Raw genomic sequence first — 21,501 nt, forward strand, 5'->3', positions numbered from 1 at the left:
GTAGAAGTTTGGGGGGCCCATAGCCCTAGCACTTGAGCGTATCGTCACCAGGCCGAGTTGCAGTGCTGCTACCGCCACTACTCCCCAGTAAGCCGGTACGAGGCCCAGGTCCAGAGCACTAACAAAAAAGAGCCCGCCCAACGACAGTGCTGCCCCCACAAGCATGCCGGGCAACTCTAAGAAAAGCGCCCGCCCGGCCTGAGATACCCCCTTAGCAACTCAACTCCCGACCGATGCATAAAACAAGACATCCTTTCAGTTCGTGTGCGCATAGTCCCGCCGCCGGTTCCCAGGCGCCGGAACTGTTTACCCCTGGAACCAATCATGTACACACACCACCGCTTCCTAAAATACCCAGATCCCGCCGTCGTGATGCATTAACTGGGACTGGTGTCGTCCCTCTCTGAGGTGGAGCGGATGGCTTTTGTCGTTTACATCAGTACGCACTTGGAGCAGCAGCCGGCCTGTGCGTCGTCGTCGGCGATGTCCATCTTACCCATGCCGACACCGTTGTGCGAGAGGCCACCACCGGGGGTGGGTCCACCCTGCATCTCGCGGTTGTACCTCCTGATCGCACGGACGACCTCGTAGAATGCTTGCTCGACATTGGTGTTGGTCTTGGCCGAGGTTTCCAGAAACATACACTTGAACTCCTCAGCCAGCGCCTTGCCCTCTGTAGGATGTTAGCACTGGGGATGTAAACTGGCCCTTCCTTTCCGGCACTGGTGCGCCGAAAAAGAAAACAAGACAAAGAGCGGAGAGACCTACCCTCAACCGTCACGCGGCGCTCGCTCGCCAAATCCAGCTTGTTACCGACAACCACCATGGGGAAGACGTCCTTGTCCTTGACACGCAGAATTTGCTGTTGGAAGGTCCTGATCTCGTCGAAGCTCTCACGCGACGTGATCGAGTAGACAAGGAGGAAGCCCTCGCCAGTGCGCATGTATTGCTCCCGCATCGCAGAGTACTCCTCCTGGCCAGCGGTATCGAGGACATCGAGCAGCGCTACCTCCTCGTCGACCATGCACTGCTTGCGGTACGAGTCTGCATTGTCCCGTTAGCTCCACTGCTGCTGTGCCTATCGACATACGTGTCGGGCGATTGAGTAATTGCGCGCGTACCCTCAATGGTCGGATCATACTCGTCAACGAAATGCGACTGGATCAGCTGGATTGTGAGGCACGACTTGCCGACACCACCGCCACCGACGACCACCAACTTGTATTCTCGCGTGAACTAGAGAAGCAACCGCGGGTCAATGTCAGTCAACCAAGTCGAGCCGGATGGAAGAGATGCGAAGGGCCGGTCGCGCCCGGGGTAGTGGCAGGAAAGCGCCGAGAAACGGACGGACGGCAGTGACAATGGGGCGACAAGGGAATAGGATATTGAGACAAACCTTGGAGGACATTGTGAATGCTGTAATGTGTGTAAAAAGGCAGAAAAAAAGCGCGGCAACTTTTACAAAAGCACTGTTAGTTCAATTGTTGACCGAAGCACGCTCGTTTCGTTTTCGGGGATGAGTGGCGGAGCTCGATCGAGCGAAAGGGCAGAAGTCGGTCGGTTGTTCGGTCGCGCACGATATCGAACCAAACAAGACTGCTGGCTATGACGTGGGAAAAATGTGGAGGATGGGGAAGGAGAAGTGTATTTCCAGATACTGACATACGATGAGATTGAGAGAAAGGAAAATGCCCTGCTTTCTGTGTTGCGCTTTCTGTGTTGCGCGCACGCGGTTGTCTGGAAGCAGACGACTGGCCTGGGGAGCAAAGACGCGAGGCGAACGAACACCCCTTTGGATTGTGTGGGGATCGGCAATCGAATTTCTCTGGAACTGTCCTGGGGGGGAGACTCAGTTGGTCGGTCACTTGGACCCTTCACCGAAACTGGCTCAGGGAAAGTCAACCTAGCGTAGATATCGGGACGTTAAAGACAAGGCGATCTGGTCGCGTCGGGGTCAATCGATGCTCGGTTGCAGGAGGGAGAGGTGCTGAAATGCAGGAAAATGCACTTCGAGAAATCAATCGAGATTGTTCTCAAAATTGGGATGGGAAGAAGTGCTGCTGCAGGTCCAGCTCAAAGAGCAGCAAGAAGAGCAAGCCTATTGAGGCATGGGTTGAAAAGGGTCCGTGTGCCTTCCTGGGCGTAACTTGCAGACTAGGCTTGCTCGGTTGTTGATTGGCGAATGGTCGGCGGCGGTAGGCGGTGGGGGGCCAAAGAGGAAATGGATCCCTGCAAGGTACACAGTACCCGAAGGTGACCTTTCCTTGAGAACTGGGAGATCCTGACGGAGATGGGTCACGCTCACACTGTGGCGGGCCCGACGACGAGCGAACCACAACTCGAATGCAGCATATTTATGTTTCTTTTTCCGAATTGACTTTGGCTTTATCAACCCGCGCGAGCCGTGTTTACGCAGCAGACGGTGGCTCCAGCACAGGTTCTGTCAGGTCCAAATTACTGGTGGCTACACAGAAGCCAAGCGATGATCAAAGGGGTTCTTGTGCGGATTTCTGTGGCTGTCCGTTAGCCGTTTGGCCTTTTGACGCTGGACGTACCAACTTGCTAACTAACCCCACACTCACGCCGACAGGCGCCCCAGTCTTTGAGCGATGCGCAGAGGCTTGAAGTTGAGGCACGCAGGGCACTCCCTTGTTGTTCTCCGACCCCGACCGAACAAGGCGGGCCCAGAAGGGCAGCAGGTTGAGGGCAGACGGAGGGAAAAATACAACCTGATATGGGCAAGCATGTGAGACCTGGATTGGCGGAATGGCCAAGAAAGGAAAGAGGGAAGCCCAAAGAGAAGACCACGGCAGATACTTGGAACCATCCATCTAGGCATGCCAGGCACAGATGCAGAGCGGTCCTGGCCCCGCCCAGCTGCAGCATGCGAGAACGGCTGCCCGCGTGGCGACCCAGTCGACCCAACAAGAAAGGTTGGCGAAGCGGCTCCTCCGCCAACACAATTTGTATCGATTGGATGTCGTCGCCTCGAGAGGAAGTGGCAGTTTGCGGCTTCTCCTGAGATGCGATGCGGCGCAGCGAGGAGGGCTGAGTGATGGATATCGGCCAGGACTCCGTGGAGCCTCGCTTTATCCGACTCAGTTGCAGCCATCAAGTACTTCCAGAGTACGTGCTAGTTATCTCGTCAGATCCGCCTGCCAACGCTGGAATAAGCGTACTGTGTACGCTGTGCCATTGAAACCGATGGACCCCGCGCTTGCGGCTCACCCCGAGCCTGTTCGGTTGTTGAATAATTATCGACGGTAGGGATACGGCTTCCAGAAGCCTTCGAAAGCGTGGTCCTAGGGGACCGAACCAGGTTTCCGCATCCCCCCGAATCCCAACCAACAGGCCGGTACTCCGATCTCACATGGAGGGAATGTTTCGTGCCCCATCGGCGTAACGGAGGTACCGTACAACCCGCGACTCCTGAGCCAAATTTGTCAACATTGACCGAGCCCGGAGCCAAGACCCCGGTTTCAACCCATTTCGACGCCAATGACCGATGTGGTCAAACCGGCCGCCGATGGGCTGCAACGAGTCATTCAACTTTCAGAGATCCGCAACAGCTCCCACAAAACACTTGCATTGCTCGGCTCAACGCCGATGGCCGGTGAGGCCTTTTGGGAAAGCGGCGATCAACTGAGCATTGCACGTGGTGGATCATGCATCCATCTTCCGTGGGAGAGTAGACCCGAATAGCCCCGATTCTCATCGTTTTCCTGCCCCGCGACCTGCGAGTCCCGTGGTCATCAAGGCTGCGAATATGGCCAACCCCTATCCTTTCGGGAGATTGCCCCGAGGTCTCGGGGGGAAGCAGACGGATGTGACGTTCGCGATGAAAATGGAAAACAAGGGGGGACGGTTCTGTTTTGGAATTTGAAGACCTCCACACCTGATATTACCTTTTTCAGCTCAGGGTTTGCGGGGTAATTTTAGATACCGTTAGTCCTCCGGACAGGTTTGTCTTCTCGGCCTTACCTTCTTATTATTATTACAAAAAGCCAGTGATAGCGATTAACCAAGGGCAATCTTCAAACTAGGATGCCTCTAGCACGAACCGAAGTCGTTATGTTCAAAGGTGGCTCACCTCAAACCAGTACCTCACTTCGTCAAGTGCGATATCAGCTCCAACTTTCAGGGGACGTCGACGTGGAGCCCAAGCTCCCGGGCCAAGGCCCGCTAAGGCCCGTCGGGAATGAAACAAATTCGTTCACAGGGGTTATCCCACACCACGACTGGACAAAAAGATCGAGAATCCGACGATGGCCTCATCTTTTCATTTCCGTCCCGGGAAGGAGGATGGAAAAAGAACCATACCTCCGTGGCAGCACGTTGCCCTGAGATCCCGCACCCCCCGAGAAACGTGCTGGAAAAGGTTGCGTTGCAACGACGGCGACGCCGTAGGGTGACAAAATCCCGTATCCAAAAACACTCTCGCCCGGCTCCCTGATTGATTCGGTTGGTTCTGTAATTTGCGCAAGCGACAAGAATATCCTGAAAGATAGAGGGAATGTTGCGCCCAGCTTGGACCGTAGGCTGCGCACTGTACGATCAACGGACAAAAAAGGTTCCACCTAGCGTCCCTCAAATGCATCTCAAAGCTGTTGATGTGAGGGCGTATGTTGTCACCACGGCGACTACTTCGTTTCCCCGCCCGCACCATTCCCGTTATCCGCCTTGCCGTCTTCCTTCTCGTCACCTGTGTCATTTTCTTCCCCGGATTGTAGCAGCGTCCCTTTAACATACACCAGCACCTCGGGCGTGATGCTCTCAAGAAATGCCTTGTTTCTAACGGAAGAGAAGACGACATAATTAGCTTCGGCAACGCAGGTTTCGACAAAAAAAAACCCCCAAGACGAAAATCCTTACCTCCCCACCAACGTCACGGTATTCTTCTTCTTGCCCCAGCGTGGATAGCTGCCGACCTTGACGCCCTCCGACCCGACGCGCGCAGCCAGCTCAGTCAGATACTCGGCGACCTCGCTCTCAGGCAGCGGCGTGGCAATGCTCACACGCACTATTCCTTTCCCCTCAGGGTCGGGCAGCCGCGGCAGAATACGAGGGGTGAGGCCCTCTAGTAGCTGGGTGACTATTGTATATCTCGTCAGCGAGCATAACAACTCCCACGGGTCGCGAGGGAAGGAGGGAAGAGCGTGGAAGGGGACCTACATAATCGCGGCACGCCCGGCAAGATATGCACATTCCCGTTGACGACGGCCACCGGCACCCACAGGTCCTTGCAGGGGAACACAAACTGGTCAGCCAGCGGACGGGCGGCGTCGGTGGGCATCTCGATCATGCGCAGGCGGGCGCGGCGGGCAGGCGAATCTTGGTCCCAGCGGAAGTTGGGCTGGTGCGGGTTCGGTTTGGAGAGCTTCTTCATGAGGGTAAGGGCCTCTTCGTGTAGGACGAGGGGGAGATTGAAGGCCTTGGCGATGGATTGGTATGTGATGTCGTCGTGGCTGGGCCGGTGAGTATTAGTGGAGATGGGGTGAGGGATAGGATAGGTGAGTTGGTTCACGTACGTTGGGCCGATACCACCGCTAGACGTTGAAAGTCAGTACAGAGTGGTATGACTACCGAAAGACAAGGGCTAGCGAGGATGTGATGTACCTGGTCACGACAAAGTCATACCGCTCGCTCATGCGGCGGACAGCCTCGATGATTTCAGATTCGTCGTCCTCAATCACCTCGACCCGTTTGAGATTCTACTGTGGTAAGTTACAATATCTCGTCAACTGCGTAAAACCATAGTGGAGGCGTACAATCCCTAGCCCGAAGCACCATTTTGCCACGTAGTTGGAGTTCGTCTATCGGCAGGCGGCTTTTGCATTAGTTTGCCTTCATAGATTGATGATATCTTAGTACATCCAGGGGTCTCACATCTTTGGTCTGCATTTATCACACACTCGCACCAGTCAGCCTAAATCCCACCAACACCCCCTGAGATATCCTCACGTGCCTTTCCACCCAACACTTCATCGCCGATAATGAGACACGCCGCCGTCTGAATTTTCCGCGAGGCGCGCTGATCTGCTGTGGTCGTCGACGCCATGCTGCGGGTCCCTCGTAGCAGTGCCGGGGTGGTAGGGATAGCACTGAAGGAGGAAAAGGAGGAGGGATTTGATAGAGCGCGTGAGAGATGGCGTGCGACTTGGGATAGACGAGCAAACATGTGGATGGAAAGGGGTCACGCGGGAAGAGCCCGGATATGGGAATACAAGACGTTGGGGGTGAACAGGTCCACGGCTGGAACTGGTTCGTCATGCAGGGGCATTCACAAAACCAACTCACAAGGCTGCATTGAAAGCATTGAAAGACGGGAAGTTGGGACAGTTTCACCTTAGCAGAGCTGGTCATCTGAAAGCTGGAGGGTTCTGCAAGCGCGGTGGACTGCCAACAGCAGTGGGGCTGAAGCGCCTGACGCGGGGCATTCTTAGGCACGTCAGGTTAGAACTGGAACCCCCCCCCACTTCACCTCACTTGAACAGGACGCGACTGAGAACATTGTGGACCTGAGCTTAACGACGGCTACTACCCCTATACAAGAACGCGGGATTCAGTTTTAAAAGGACATTATCATAAGACTTTACAAACCGCCCCGTCGGTCACGATGGTATGTACCGCGCTGTCCCTTACCCTAACCCCCTCTGAGTGACCGCAAAAAGCCTGAACTAACACCTCACTTTCCCCAACTCCATCAGAGCTCCGAGGCCAGGCTATACACCTTCTCGCAAGAGACCAAGGACCACCTGCGCAAGTTCCGTCTAGGGACATCGCGGGCCGAGGGTCCCCAGGCCGTCATTTGTATGTATGTTTCTTTAGCGGGCAGAACCTGAATCACCATTCCTGCGTCGACTCACGTGCCCATCACCTCATCTATGGCTCTGAGAACCCCCCTCCCCCCCCCCACAAATACTCACAGAAAGATAGACATGATTGATAAGCAAACCAAGGAGATCCGCCAAGACAAAGACGAGACGGTGTACGATACCATTAGGGACCTAGCCGACGACCTGCCGGACCACTCGCCGCGGTTTATCCTGCTGAGCTATCCCATGACACTGGTGGGTGACCCCTTCCCACTCCGGTTACGGATTGGGCCCATTGTACGGGATGGGTTCTGAAAGAAGCCCTTCAAATACTGACTTTATGTCCAGGCCTCTGGCCGTCTCTCGGTGCCTTACGTGATGATCTTCTACCTGCCAGCAACGTGCAACAGCGAGCAGCGCATGCTGTACGCCGGCGCAAAGGAGTTGATGCGCAGCACAAGCGAGGTGACACGAATTCTTGACGTGGACGAGGCCGAGGATTTGGAAAACATCGAGGAGTTGTTGACTCCTTCATGAGTGTAAGGAAGCTTTGAGACCTCGGAGGGTATTGTGTTTTTGTGGCGGTTGGAAATATTACTATATGCGAGGCGATTTGCTTGCTGTCTTTGAAAATGGACATCTGGGTCTTTTACTCTCTTACTGCTCCGTACCTCCCCTCTCCTCATCCCTCCGGCACAATCTCATCCGGATCCAACCCAACCTGCCCCGCCATCCCCTTGACGACCTGCTTCAGCGCTAGACACGCCGGACTATCCGGGAACGCATCGAAGAAACTCTCGCCATAATCACACGACATACCCAACCGTGGGTCAAGCGGAACAGCTCCCAGAAACGGAATTCCCATCTCCTTCGCTAGCGCCCGCCCCCCACCCGTCGTAGCCTTGAAGATCTCGGTCGCGTGTGTGCACTTGGGACACACGAACAGCGACATGTTCTCGACCAGTCCCAGAATCCGGATACCGGCTTTCCGGCAAAAGTCAATCTCCTTCCGTACATCCAGCAGCGAGACCTCCTGCGGGGTGGTGACCACCACCGCGCCCTCAATCTTGCTCTCCTTGAGAAACGTGTTGACGCTCAAATGCTCGTCGCTTGTTCCCGGCGGGGTATCCACCAGCAAGAAATCCAACTCCCCCCACTCAACATCCCTCAAAAACTTCTTAATCAACCCATTCTTCTTCGGCCCGCGCCAGATAATCGCGTCATCCCGGCCCGGCAGCATGAACTGGATCGACATCACGGCCAGGTTATCCTCAACATAGATCGGCGACCACCCAGACCCGCTCACGTGGATCTGCCCGTCCTCAACGCCCAGCATCTTGGGGATACTCGGCCCGCAGATATCCGTATCCATCACGCCGACCGACACCTCCGGGTTGGCCGCCAGCGCCCGCGCCAGCTGAGCCGTCAGCGTGCTCTTGCCGACTCCGCCTTTCCCGCTTAGCACGAGGATCTTGTGGCGCACGCCAGCGAGGCGTGCTGTGATGGCGGGGATGTCGGGGTCGGGGCCCTTGGGTGCGGATGCGCAGATGGCTTGGTTCGGGCAGCCGGCGCAGGAGTCGGCGGTGCCGGCTTGTTGGGATTCTGGGCCGGGACAGTGTTCGGGTTCTGGGGCGACGAGTTGGGGTTTTTGTTTGAGGGGGTTGGCGAGGACGTCCTCGACGGATTCTGGAGGTTCGAGAGAGGGTGCCATTATGATGTTGGCGCGCCGGGTCCGGGGCGTCTTCGGGGTAGGAAAAGAAGGTGAAATACCTCGAACTTCTTGGGTTTGTTGAGCTGGAAAGGTTGGGGGTTGGCTTAGAAATCGCCTCGAGGTGATGACCGTGGCGGAACATTATGGTGGGGCTTATCTTATCGCTGCGAGACGTGGGATGGTGGGGCCAAGTTCATGTGCACCTCGAGCAAAGTTTAAATGCCAGTATCACGATGGGAACTAAAGCCTTCCATACATTGACTCTTCGGGTCGAATCCAGAACGAATAGGTCACATAATTCTACCAGTATTTCCCGTTCTTGCTCCCGACGGAAGACCAACATCGACGCAGACGGCTTACTAGAGTCGATTATCAAGCCAACTTCCAATCGCATCGTTTCCGGAGCCACTTGATAAACCCATAGGCGATTAAGCTTCAAACCGTTTAGTTGGTATACAATCTTAACTCCCCGCCCTGCCCAGTATCAACTCGGGATCCCTTTGTAACATTTAATACCAAACCCGCATCCTATCACTTCCGACTTTAAAGGACCATCACACCACGCGAGGTTCCTAGGATGGCATCTCATTGCCCCAAAGCTAATGCTCCCTCCTTCACTGGCACACTTACCACCCTCCTAAACGTTTTCAAACCAGACACCTCACTAGTCTAACGCAGCACCAGAGGGCTACCGCTAGGAACTCATAAATTGCGGCTGGTACAAGCCGTTGATCAGGGACAGATTAATGTCGTGATCGCCGGCTACGCCTCGATGGTGCGCTTGCTTGAAGAGGAAGGAGGGAAGAGAGGAGGACGAGATGAGTGAAAGTGATGGGAAGGAAGATCAGCCCATATTCAGGGGTGAGTTCACGCCTGCTGGCGATGCGCTGGCGCTGAAGCAAGGGCGGTTTGAGACGAGGCTGCGGTTGATGTGGAAGTGGGGAAACCTAGGGGGTAACAGGGGAAGGTTGTGGTTAACGAGGCTAGGTGATGAGATGGTGAGAGTTGAAAGTCCGAAGCGAGGAGGCACATCTGGGTTGTTCAGAACAGTGAAGACAAACCTGTCCGTGGGCCAGCTCGCAGATATACACAGAGGCGAGGGTCTATCTCGCTGTATCCTGTCGCGGGCACTGCGTCTTGCAAACGGGATTCCTTTCCTAGGCCAAGACTCGGCTTCTCACGAGGTTGAGTCCTCTCTCTGGCTCGTCCAGAATTGAGAGGAACGGAACACCTTCCGGAGCGGCGACGTTGGGGAATCCCGTCGGATCTCCTAATACTCACATCGCACTGAAGCACTGAAAAGGGGCCGGCTCGTAAGAGTCACCCATCACATGCGCCCTTGAGACCGGCTCCATCCGTGGCTTGACCCCCAACTTTTCAACTCGAACAGACTCACCCGCGGGCCTATCGGCCGCGAAGCGGTGACAAGGTCCAACGGTCCGATACGACGTGAGGGCAAAGGACAAGAGATGAGTGGCGGTCTGCACTTGGACTCGCATGCCTCACGGCGGCCCGTCGTCTTCTAATAAGTGGTTTCTTCTTGAGGCCCCCCTCCCATACTCATCCCGCGTCCTAGATCGGAGAGAAACGTCCCCAATACCCGCTCCCGCTTTCGACTCATGCATACCCTTGATGCCCCATCGTAGGGTAGGAAGACATGAAAAGAGCAGACATGCTGCACCCATCCCGCCCCGGATCGAGTGGGGCAAAGGGGGGTGGACAGTTGTTCAACGGACACCGCCGAGTTTTGCGCTCGACAAGTGATTGGGCATCGACGGTGCGCCTCGCCAACCACGTCACTGGGATGGGTATCCCGGGGGAGGGTGTGCTCATCCGGTCGGGCTTCCATGGGCCGCTCCTTTGGATGCGGGGGGAGGGGCACGTTGGGTAGGCATCGGCAGAAGCTGCATATTTTCCATTGGGAAGGAGGAAATTCCAACGGCGGTCGATTTGCCAATGGTCGAAAAAAAAAATCCGGGGAGCGGGTGTGGCCGGGAGAAGAACAGGGCAGCCTGTCAGGAGAGAGGCCCCGGGGGTCTGATGCGGGAGGAAAAGAAATGGAATTGGTGAGAAAAGAGCCCGAGTGTGGCATGAGGGGCATGAATGGACGTTCGCGGGAGAAACGAGAAGCCGTTTTTGGGCGGGACCCTGCATGGCGGGGCTCACCACTCCCAGGTGATGGCGTGTGGGAGGACCAGTTTCGCGCGGCCAGCACCCAGTTATAGCAGTGCGGCCCCTGCAATAGCCCTGTCGGTGCCTGTCAGAAAGGGTAACCGGGCTGGCCTTGGGTGGTCCTCATTGGAACCACGCATTTCGACCTCCCACCCTTCTCCCGCACATCCCACATCCAAAGAAAACCCTGGATCAAAACGCCAGAACCAGTCGAAATGTCCTGGCTCTCCACACCCACTTGCTGCAGTTTCTGCAGTACCGCGTCCTGCACCGTTTGCCCCATCTCAGGTCGCTGTCGAATCGAGAGCGCGCGCCCAACGGCGTCTGGGACGAAAAAGATACCTCATAAACCCCGGGTTCGCGGCTCCCCGCGCGATGTGCTTGCGGCTTATTGCTTGTCCTGCTGAGATGTTTTTCTTCCCAATCCTATCGCCCGCTTCCCGCCCAAAAGTAAACAAGTAAACAAACAAACCAAGACGGACGAAACCGACCCAACCCAAACAAGCGGTATCACCGCACCGCACACTCTGATATCCCGCATCCCGCAGCCTCGCATCGTCGTCGCATGACCGGACCGTCTCGATAAGTGGGGCCGCTGTCGATTCGTTCGTTCATTCGGTCGCCGCGCCAACTCGCGCCCCCATCGGGCCGCTGCCAATGGGTTTCAGCATGATGCCGTCGTCGAAGAAACGACTGGGTTCGATCAGTCTGTTCTTGAGGCAGGGCGACGGGAGCACCGCAGGTGGTGGAAGTGGAAGTGGAAGTGGGAGTGGAGGAAGAAGCTCAAGTTCACAACACCAAAGCGGGAGCACGAGCAGTGCCCGGGCCGGAATTGTGGGGCTGCCTATCCCAGCAACGGGCTCTGTTTTGTCCGGGGGCTCGGTAGCCAACGGGAGCCATCCCTCGCAGCTGCCCCAGCTGCAGCCCCCACACGAAATCATCGCGGCACGGCAGGAACGAAAGCGCGACTCGTCCTCTCACAAACACGAAAAACACGAAAAGCACGAGAAATCCGACAAGCAGGACAAGCAGGACAGACACGAGCGGAAAAGCGAGCGCAAGAAATCCCGTTCCCCCAGCAAACCACCCAGCAGCAGCACGATTGGTGCAGCAGCGGCAGCACAACAGCAACAACATCAACAAACCCCCGCCACTGTGGGAACCTCTTCCCCAACGGTCACGACCGCTGCAACGGCCAGCACGAGGTCGATTCCGGTGCCCAAATCCGGCCGCCATTCGTCTGCATCCCAGTCCAGCGCGACCATGAGCCCCCCAATACAGCAGCAGGGGCAGCAGCATCTGCACCCGCTGCACCGGACCCGGACGTCTGCGTCCGACACACAGCGAGATCGGGGCCACAACGCGTGGGAGGACTCGACCGTGGCCTCCATGTTTGGCGACAACGAGAGCAGGTCCGCTTCCGACCGTCTACGTGGGACACATGCCCACGCCCGCCACTACAGCGACGCTCCACCCCCACAGAGAGCTCTCCCTGCCCCGCCCTCCCGCAGCATCCAACCGAAACATGACGAGAATCTGCCGTTCGTCATTGGTGAGAACGGCATTCTCAAAGTTGTGCCCCCCCTCAGCACCCACACAGCCTCCGAGAAACACACCCAAATCACAAACAACAACAACAACACGGCTGCTGCTACGAATGCCCACCCCGTCAACGCCGCACAGGGCGGCATCTTCGACGACCAGAGCATCAAGCAGGATGACATCTTCCATCACGAGGCTAGCCAGGTCCTGGAAACACCCACGAAGGCCAGCGGGCTAAGACGCACTAAGTTGCCGTACCGAGACACAACCCGGGATAACCGTGAGATCAAGAGCAACGCATCATCAGAACAGAATGGTGGGTTAGGATACTCACCAAGCACACACAGCGTGAGCTTGTCTCCAGAGAGGCAGCCTTCAGAGCCGGGCGGACATATCGACAAGATCAGATTGCAGGAGCGCATGGCCCGGGAGCGAGAACGACAACGAGAACGCGAGCGGGAAAAGGAAAAGGAGAGGGAACGGGAGAGGCAACGGCAACGGGAGACGGAGCATGAGATTGAACACAAGCGGTCAACTCTATTTAGGGACCTGACACCGCTGCTATTCGACGACCCGGAGTTTAACGAGACGAAAGCGGCCGTCATCTCACCTAGCACGATCGACCCGGCGGCACTACAAGAGGCGCAAGACCGCACACCACGCGCTAAGCGCAACCTGTTACAACCAGAGCCGCTCTTTATGCAGCAGGCTAACAACAACAACAACCACAAAAACCACCATATTAATCATAATAACCCCAGCAGTAATAACCTGCTCAACGACGCGGCCCCTCCTCTTGGCCGCACCAACAGCAAGCGTCGACAAAAGTCGCCCCCCAAAGAACTTGCCCCAGCCCTTGGGCTCGGCCTGACGAATACTACCACCACGACCACTACCACCAGTACTACCACGCCTCCCATGACCAACTCTCGAAAGCGCCGCCAGAGCCTCGATTACAACGACGCCGAGCTGCACGCCATGAGCTACGCTGACCTGCGCGCGCAAGCCTTCGATTTTGACCCACAAACCGCCGCGCTCCAGCAACCCACCGCACCCCCCACCGGCGGCACCATCGAGGATCGCCTCGAGCACTATCGCCGCAAGGGCTCCATGGACCAGCACGAGTTCTTTGCGCAGCGGGTGTCGCTCGATGAGTGGGAGGAAGCTGGCGACTGGTTCTTGTCGCAGTTTGGAGATATCATGCAGCGGCTGCGCAAGGCAAGACGGGCGAAGCGTAGGCTGGTACAACAGTTTGAGGACGAGGTGGCCGCGCGTGAGGAGGCCGTCCGGGGCAAGATGGAGGGGATTGCGCGGACGCTAGAGGAGTTGAGGGAGGATGGCCGGCTGATGATGGAGGGGAAAGAGGTGGATGTTGAGTTTTAAATGAAAGGAGCATGGTGATGATCTGTGAGTGCATATGAGAAGGGAAGGGAGAAGTTGTCACGAAGTGGAGATGTTTAGATCTTGCAGGCGACATGGGAGGTATATCAATCGCATGGTAGGAGATGTTATACGACGGCAAGTTGATATCCAGCAGCAATTCCTGGGGCGACATGAAGTCCTTTCCCCATTTTCATTTCTCTTTTTATTCCTCTTCTATTACTAAGTCAGCGCATTTGGGGCTATTTTTTCTTCATGATTAACGACTTGACGACAACCAACGAAAACTCAGAAGGCAACGAACTAGGGCTTTTTTCATACATACCTAACACTTGGACGACATGACTGAACGATTTTGACGATTTGTTTTGTTTTTACGGCTTGCTTGACGAATTTACGACATGAAAAAACGAAAACGGGGATGGGGACACCCGGCGAGGTGGGATCGTTAGCATATTTTCTTTCTTCTTTTATTTTCTTCTATCTTTATCTATGTTTTGTTTCGATTTTTATGGTGGCACGGAAGGTTGCATTGGTAGGGGCATCATAGCATAGATCGGTCGGGGTTTATGGGTATGGCTATGGGAATTGGTTGTACCTGGCTGTGTATCCGGTTCAAGTAGATTCTTCATCTCTTCTCCTCTCTTCTCCTGATCCCGAGGATCACTGCCCTGGTTGGTATTTTATACGCGAATAAGATTGTATGCCTTGTACATGTCCATCCCCTTATCTCAAACACACCTACCACAAATCAAATGACCATACTATCCACCACCTCTCTCCCCCGTCCCACAATCATCCTCAACTGACACCCCACCTTGGCCCCATTATTCCCGCTGCTGCCCGTCTCTGTGTCTGTGTCCTCCGGCCTAAAAATCCCCCGCCTCACCCCGTCTGTGTACAGCTCATATGCCGGGTAGTACGCATCGACAAACTTGACGACCTGCGCCTCGCTCATGGCTGCGTCGGCGCCCCGTTCCCGTCGCAGCTGGGCTTCTTGCTCGGCTCGCCAGGCGTATACGTACTCGGTATCCTCTGCGTCGATGTGGATGAAGGCGTCTAGTACGCCGCTGCTTCCTTTCCCACTACCATCACTGCCGCTACTACTACTACCACTACTGCTGCTGCTACTGCTGCTACCAACGAGCAAATCAGCATACGCCCCAAGCTGCTCATTAACAAACAACAAATGTTCCAACGTATGTTTATGCAGTGTGCGAGTCCCCCCCCGCCGCCATTTCGCCTCAACAGCGGCGGGGGAAAGCGGGCGGAACCCGACGCACCAGCCTTCGAGGATGAGGACGCGTGGGGGGTTGGTGGGTGAGGTGGTGGGCCAGAGCGAAGGGGGGAGGCGGTCGCCGAGGCCGGAGAAGGCGGATTTGTCGTACTGGGGGATTGGGATGGGCGTTGGGCTGGGGGAGGTGAGGGCTGTTTGGAGGGTGGTGAGGAAGGTTGTTAGGAGGGGGATGTCGTGCGTTCCTGGGCAGGGGAGAGTTAGATAGAGGTATTTCAGGGGTGTAGGTAGGGAGGATGGGATAGTCCTACCAGGTTCCCCACGGCACTGTACCAGTGCGTTATCCGGGTGTTTCGCAGCCAATGCGAGCTGGTCGGTATGTGTCAGGTAGAAATCATCGATGCTCACGACCAGCGTGGACAAGCCCTCGCCTTCTTGGAGAGCGGTTGCCAGCGCCCGCACGAAGGTGGTCTTGCCGACTCCTTGCACGCCATTGAGCCCGACGATAAAAGGCCGTGGGATGGCTTCGTGGGCGTGTTCTTGTTGGTAGGCGGCTAGGCGCGAGAGGATGAAGGGGATGCAGATTGGGGACTTGTCGTCGACGACACGAGTTTGGAGCGGAACGTCGGGGGTGGCTGCCATTTTATCCACAGCTGGCCGTTGGGTTTAGGCGACAGTATCGTTGATAACTTTTTATGTTTTCATCTCAACAACCGTAACGCTGAAGCAGCCGTGGTGATGCTGCTTTTGGTGTTTCTGGGTGTACGATGATGACACATGCTGACAGGGACCCTGATGGGGTCAAACGGAATGTGCATTGCGGGGTGCATCGATTGGGGAACCGCGGGGAATGTGTGGGGAGACTACAAAGCTCCAAGTCCAGAATGGCAAGCAACCTGAATATTTTCCGAGAGAAGGTTGAAGGAAACAACGGTGTACACTACTTTGTAGATGCCGTTTGTGTGCCCACCCCAGATATCTCTGATGCTGCATGATTATTCTACTGCGTGCATTCGGCGAACCCCATGACAACTTCTTGGTTGTTCCAACGCTTCCGAGATCGAGCCATGTGACTGACGGAGCTTGGCGTGGATGGCCTGGGATGGTGAGGCGCTGACAGGACCGAGGTTTCGATCGAATATGGAACCTGCGGAGTCGGGTATTTCGCCCTTACTTTCTACCATTCATCGACTCTTGAAGAATGAAGGGTTGCCTGCCTCGTTGCTAAAGCCTTTTCTCTCTGGTGTCCTCAACTATCACTTCGACAGAGAAGATTGTACCCTTCGCTCCCATTTCTTTTCTCCTTTGGCGGGTGACTTTTTCCAAACGAGCAGTTGAGCTGAATTGAGCGTGCTCTCGATTGTCCCTGATTGGCCACAGCGCAACAGGCCCATGTGTGTGGTGGGAGTTGCATGTGAAGACAGGCCCTGCGTCATCCACAACCCCTGCCGTCTGTTCTCTCGGCGGCGGCCCCGCCCTCGGCAATCCTGGCCAACGGCGGGACCGTGGATGAGTGTGGAAGTGTGGAGACGGAATGTGCCATTGCCAGAGCAGCAGAGACAGCCGGGAGCGATTGCCTCGGCTTAACTTTCCGGCAGCCCAGCAGTGTCGCTTGAACCACTTGCCGACGTCAAAGGCCGCGCCCGAGAGAGACGAGCGTGGATCCAGATCCTTAATAAAAAGAGCTGCAGCATTTCCCAGCCGCGCTTCTCGAGCCCTTTTGACCTTGCTTCGACTTGTGAACCTCTCTCCATCTCTGTCTCTCTTCCACCACCTGATCTATTCCATACCCGGACAGTCCGACAAGAGTGAGCTTTATTGCTACACTCTTCCTCAAACGCTCATCTTCTTCCTCTTTTCCTTTTTATTAGTTTGTCCGCGGACATCCTTTTTCTCTTTTTTTGTCAGATACCATCCATATACACAATGGCGGGCCAATTGCGATTCGACGACCAAGTCGTTGTCGTCACTGGTGCGGGCGGTGGCCTCGGCAAGGCGTATGCGACGTTCTTTGCCTCGCGCGGCGCAAGCGTAGTGGTCAACGATCTCGGAGGTTCCTTCAAGGGCGAAGGCAACGACTCCAAGGTGCGTACTTAGGTCCCTTTTTATTGCATCATTTTTGTCCGGCGGTCTCCGGTGCTAACATAGTTTTTAGGCCGCTGATGTCGTAGTAAACGAGATTAAAGCCGCGGGCGGCAAGGCCGTGGCCAACTACGACAGCGTTGAAAATGGCGACAAGATCATCGACACCGCCATCAAGGCGTTCGGCCGGGTCGACATCCTTATCAACAACGCCGGCATCCTTCGCGACGTCAGCTTCAAGAACATGAAGGACCAGGACTGGGACCTCATTTTCAAGGTCCACGTCAAGGGTAGCTACAAGTGCGCTCGTGCTGCTTGGCCGTACTTCCGCAAGCAAAAGTACGGTCGCGTCATCAACACGGCGTCCGCTGCCGGTCTGTTCGGCAACTTCGGTCAGGCCAACTACTCGGCCGCCAAGCTCGCCATGGTTGGCTTCACTGAGACCCTGGCCAAGGAGGGTGCTAAGTACAACATCCTTGCCAACGTCATCGCTCCCATCGCTGCTAGCCGCATGACCGAAACCGTCATGCCCCCGGACGTCCTGGCTCTGATGAAGCCTGACTGGGTTGTGCCGCTTGTCGCCACCCTCGTCCACAAGAACAACACCTCCGAAACCGGCTCTATCTTCGAAGTTGGTGGTGGCCACGTCGCCAAGATCCGTTGGGAACGCTCTGGCGGTCTGCTGTGCAAGTGTGACGACTCGTACACCCCGAGCGCCATCCTCAAGAAGTGGGACAGTGTGACCGACTTCTCTAACCCCCAGTACCCCTCGGGGCCTAACGACTTCCTGACTCTGCTTGAAGAATCCCAGCAGCTGGGCGCCAACGAGCAGGGTGAGAAGATCGACTTCAACGGCCGTGTTGCCCTCGTCACCGGCGGTGGTGCGGGTATTGGCCGTGCTTACTGCCTGGCGTTCGCGAAAGCCGGTGCTTCCGTTGTTGTCAACGACCTCGTGAACCCTGACGATGTCGTCAACGAGATCAAGAAGCTGGGCGGCAAGGCCGTCGGTGCTAAGTTCTCGGCCGAGGACGGTGACGCCGTCGTCAAGGTCGCCATTGATGCGTTCGGCCGCATCGATATTGTCATCAACAATGCCGGCATCCTCCGCGACAAGGCCTTCACCAACATGGACGACAGCCTCTGGGACCCCGTCATGAACGTCCACGCCCGTGGTACCTACAAGATCACCAAGGCTGCGTGGCCCTACTTCCTCAAGCAGAAGTACGGCCGTGTCGTCAACACCACCTCGACCAGCGGTATCTACGGCAACTTTGGCCAGGCCAACTACTCTGCGGCGGTAAGACCGTTCCCTTCTATCCCCCCGTGAAATGACGAGCCCAGGCTGACTCTCTCAGAAATGTGCCATCCTCGGCCTGTCGCGTGCTCTCGCAATCGAAGGCGCCAAGTACAACATCTTCGTCAACACGATCGCCCCCAACGCGGGTACCGCCATGACCAAGACCATCCTCCCCGAGGAGCTCGTCCAGGCTTTCAAGCCCGAATACATTGCGCCCTTGGTGCTCGCTCTCTGCAGCGACAAGGTGCCCAACCCTACTGGTGGTCTGTACGAGGTCGGCAGCGGCTGGGTCGGCCAGACGAGGTGGCAGCGTACCGCCGGCCACGGCTTCCCCGTCGACGTCGTCCTCACCCCCGAGGAGGTCGTCAAGAACTGGGACGCCATCGTCACCTTTGACAAGCGCGCCGACAACCCGGAGAAGACGCAGGACAGCCTGGAGAAGATTATGGCCAACATGGAGAACCGGAGCGGCGCAGGAAAGGTATGATAAAACTGTCCAACCCGCCTGTTCCCATTCTGATTCCTGTCTGTATCGCTGTACTGTATCTATATAAAATGTATTATGAGATATCCGGTTTTATATGTAGAATACATGATATTAACATGACGTGTCTCCGTAGAGTGCCGGCGGGAACGAGTATCTCGATGCTATCCAGGAAGCCCTCAAGATCGAGGGCCCCGGGACTGAGTTCAACTTTACCGAGCGTGATGTCATGCTGTACAACCTCGGCATTGGCGCGAAGCGTAACGACCTTCGCTACGTCTTGTACGTTTTGTCTTTCACAGCCCGCTTCTTGACAACCTGACTGACCAACACAATAAACAGCGAGGGCAATGAAGAGTTCCAAGCCATCCCCACCTTTGGCGTGATCCCTCCCTTCGACGCCGAAACCCCCTATAGCCTCGACAGCCTCGTCCCCAACTTCTCCCCCATGATGCTCCTCCACGGCGAGCAGTACCTCGAGGTCCGCAAATACCCCATCCCCACCTCTGGGCGCCTCATCTCCAAGGCCAAGCTGCTCGAGGTCGTCGACAAGGGTAACGCCGCCATCGTCAAGTCCGCCGTCACAACCACCAACGCCGAGACGGGCGAGGACGTGTTCTACAACGAGATGACCGTATTCCTCCGCGGATGCGGCGGGTTCGACGGGCAGAAGAAGCCCGCCAACCGCGGCGCTAGCACGGCGGCGAATAAGATCCCCGATCGCGCCCCGGATGCTGTCGTTGAGGAGAAGACGACCGAGGAGCAGGCTGCTCTGTACCGCTTGAGCGGCGACTACAAGTACGTTTTCCCCCTTGTTACCCTACTTACTCCCTATAACTACCCACCCCTGAATCAGAAGGGACAATCCAAACTGACACACTTCTTCTACTAGCCCTCTCCACGTCGACCCCTCCTTCGCCAAGATGGGCGGCTTCAAGGTGCCCATCCTGCACGGCCTCTGCTTCTTCGGCTTCGCCGGCAAGGCCGTCTTCGAGAAATTCGGCGCCTTCAAAAACATCAAGGTGCGCTTCGCCGGCACCGTCAACCCCGGCCAGACGCTGGTCACCGAGATGTGGAAGGAAGACGGCGGCAAGAAGATTGTGTTCCAGACCAAGGTGAAGGAGACGGGCAAGTTGGCTATTGGTGGGGCCGCGGCTGAGTTGGCTTAGAGTGCCTGGGATGGTGGGAGGATGAGTAGTAGTGGGCATGGTGTGTTGGGCGAGAAGCGTGTGACGAGTTGGAATAGCGATAATAGCCAGGATGAGGATGAGGACAGAAATACCCATACCCATATCCCTTTCGACGCACACGTCGACACCTTATTTCCCGTCCGGCGTCCGGCCCCTACCACGTACGATCTATACAGAGCACTGCAGCAAGAAACATCAACAATCGCAAAATTATTAGGGACGCCGGAGAATATACACCCGGGCCTGATAGCGGAGAAGGCACTCCGCAATGTTGGAATGGCTAGTGTTATTGCTAGGTTGGCGCGGGTGAAGTTGCCTATTTTGGGGTTGGGGCAGATGGATTGGGAAGCGCTGGTTAGGGCGGCTTTGTTGTATTGGTTTTTGATTTGAGGATCTCTTTTGTCGGTTTCCCCCCCCTCTTTTGATGTAGTCGTTTTGGACACATTGGAAGGAAAGCGGGAGGTGTGTGTGAATAGCGGTTTGGTTTGTTTAGCTTGAGTAGCTTTGTTTGAAGTGAAGTGAAGTTACTTTGACGGTCTTGTGTTTCGTGTTTCGGTGATGGATGTGGTGAACTTAAGTATCAAAGATGTTCTCCGCCGTCTCATTGCGTGACATTCCCTCACTGCTCCCTGTCACTACAGACTAACTGCAAGTTATCATGGGTAGAGCATTTTGGGTCATAGACTGAGTGAGTGGGTAAATATTACCCGTGGCCATTCCATTTCAAAAAATGGGTATCATAATTCTTATATCGTAATCCTTCGCTTGGGTTATCCTCCCCTCGATCCGATCCGATCCGATCCATTCCGTTCCGTTGGTTGCATGTTTACCCCCTTTCCCTTCTCAAGACTGGTAAGCTGATGTGGAGCCCAGTTTGAGCTTGGGGAAGGGATCTATCAGTCCTTCTTCCCGTTGACCATATCCCCTCGTCTTCAAGTCCAATACCAATAGCAATACCAATCAACCATTGCCTGCGCCGATACCGATGCCGCCTACCGTCCGCCCGCCCCGCTGAGGAAATAAACAGAAAACAAGGGAGAAAGAAAAAAGGTATTAGGCTTAAAGGCAGCAGCGGCAGTAGCATAAAAAACGCACCGTTCTCGCTGGCTGGGAAGAAGTCAAAGAGAAATAAAGGCTGTAGGCAAATGAGACAACCTAGGTCATAGAACCATGAAACGCCAACCGACTGACCGAGGGATTTAAGCCCGAGTCAGGGATGGTTCTGCGGGTGCAGCATCCATCCGGCCTGGTTGCTTGACTAGCCGACTAATTGGTCGAATCGGTAAAGCAAGGAAAGGAACCCTCTGATCCTGTATTCCTGGTTTCAACCGTACCGTGAACCCTACTTTTGGTCCCATGTGTAATGTGACCTTTTCTCATTAATCGACGTCAACGGCCGGGCCACAAGGCCCCTCACGTTCGCCAGCCCTGACGCGTCTCGAAATGTTTCCCGCTTAGGTGTCCAAGAAATTGCCCAATGTCGTACGTAATATAATGCTTTGTCCATTACTGTCATTATTTCCGAGTTGCGTATGTCTCCTTTCGAATGCATTCAGATCGTTCCAACCACTCAGGATCACCAACCACCAACCAA

The 21,501-nt window shown here is 55.7% G+C and overlaps 7 protein-coding genes across 7 annotated transcripts; 3 read left to right on the forward strand and 4 right to left on the reverse strand.

Annotated features, from left to right (window-relative positions):
• Positions 1 to 431: 431 nt before the first annotated feature.
• Positions 432 to 1,408, reverse strand: C8A04DRAFT_29980 (ras family-domain-containing protein; the record flags this gene model as incomplete). Its single annotated transcript, XM_062781208.1, has 4 exons — positions 432 to 673; positions 769 to 1,044; positions 1,122 to 1,236; positions 1,397 to 1,408. 4 exons carry the CDS (start codon positions 1,406 to 1,408, stop codon positions 432 to 434), a joined length of 645 nt encoding a protein of 214 aa, XP_062635725.1.
• A 3,232-nt stretch (positions 1,409 to 4,640) lies between these two features.
• On the reverse strand, positions 4,641 to 6,058 carry C8A04DRAFT_29981 (MoaB/Mog domain-containing protein; the record flags this gene model as incomplete). The annotated part of the gene is made up of 7 exons (XM_062781209.1): positions 4,641 to 4,791; positions 4,873 to 5,092; positions 5,173 to 5,465; positions 5,529 to 5,546; positions 5,617 to 5,711; positions 5,769 to 5,813; positions 5,942 to 6,058. 7 exons carry the CDS (start codon positions 6,056 to 6,058, stop codon positions 4,641 to 4,643), a joined length of 939 nt encoding a protein of 312 aa, XP_062635726.1.
• Positions 6,059 to 6,616: 558 nt separating this feature from the next.
• C8A04DRAFT_38309 (actin-depolymerizing factor gmf1) lies at positions 6,617 to 7,352 on the forward strand (the record flags this gene model as incomplete). The annotated part of the gene is made up of 4 exons (XM_062784199.1): positions 6,617 to 6,619; positions 6,708 to 6,810; positions 6,937 to 7,070; positions 7,164 to 7,352. 4 exons carry the CDS (start codon positions 6,617 to 6,619, stop codon positions 7,350 to 7,352), a joined length of 429 nt encoding a protein of 142 aa, XP_062635727.1.
• A 145-nt stretch (positions 7,353 to 7,497) lies between these two features.
• C8A04DRAFT_38310 (P-loop containing nucleoside triphosphate hydrolase protein) lies at positions 7,498 to 8,526 on the reverse strand (the record flags this gene model as incomplete). The annotated part of the gene is made up of 1 exon (XM_062784200.1): positions 7,498 to 8,526. The coding sequence occupies one exon, from the start codon at positions 8,524 to 8,526 to the stop codon at positions 7,498 to 7,500; it is 1,029 nt and encodes a 342-aa protein (XP_062635728.1).
• A 2,775-nt stretch (positions 8,527 to 11,301) lies between these two features.
• C8A04DRAFT_13285 (extracellular mutant protein 11-domain-containing protein) lies at positions 11,302 to 13,623 on the forward strand (the record flags this gene model as incomplete). Its single annotated transcript, XM_062777652.1, has 2 exons — positions 11,302 to 11,669; positions 11,796 to 13,623. Coding segments are annotated over 2 exons (2,196 nt in total), but the record flags the coding sequence as incomplete, so codon positions are not given.
• A 748-nt stretch (positions 13,624 to 14,371) lies between these two features.
• Positions 14,372 to 15,496, reverse strand: C8A04DRAFT_13301 (P-loop containing nucleoside triphosphate hydrolase protein; the record flags this gene model as incomplete). Its single annotated transcript, XM_062777660.1, has 3 exons — positions 14,372 to 14,697; positions 14,761 to 15,099; positions 15,166 to 15,496. 3 exons carry the CDS (start codon positions 15,494 to 15,496, stop codon positions 14,372 to 14,374), a joined length of 996 nt encoding a protein of 331 aa, XP_062635730.1.
• A 1,284-nt stretch (positions 15,497 to 16,780) lies between these two features.
• C8A04DRAFT_29986 (peroxisomal hydratase-dehydrogenase) lies at positions 16,781 to 19,886 on the forward strand (the record flags this gene model as incomplete). The annotated part of the gene is made up of 6 exons (XM_062781210.1): positions 16,781 to 16,939; positions 17,010 to 18,233; positions 18,292 to 18,714; positions 18,854 to 18,999; positions 19,060 to 19,515; positions 19,610 to 19,886. 6 exons carry the CDS (start codon positions 16,781 to 16,783, stop codon positions 19,884 to 19,886), a joined length of 2,685 nt encoding a protein of 894 aa, XP_062635731.1.
• Between the last annotated feature and the right edge of the window lie 1,615 nt (positions 19,887 to 21,501).

Source organism: Dichotomopilus funicola (assembly GCF_033296635.1).
Source record: "Dichotomopilus funicola strain CBS 141.50 unplaced genomic scaffold C8A04scaffold_45, whole genome shotgun sequence".
NCBI lineage: Eukaryota > Fungi > Ascomycota > Sordariomycetes > Sordariales > Chaetomiaceae > Dichotomopilus > Dichotomopilus funicola.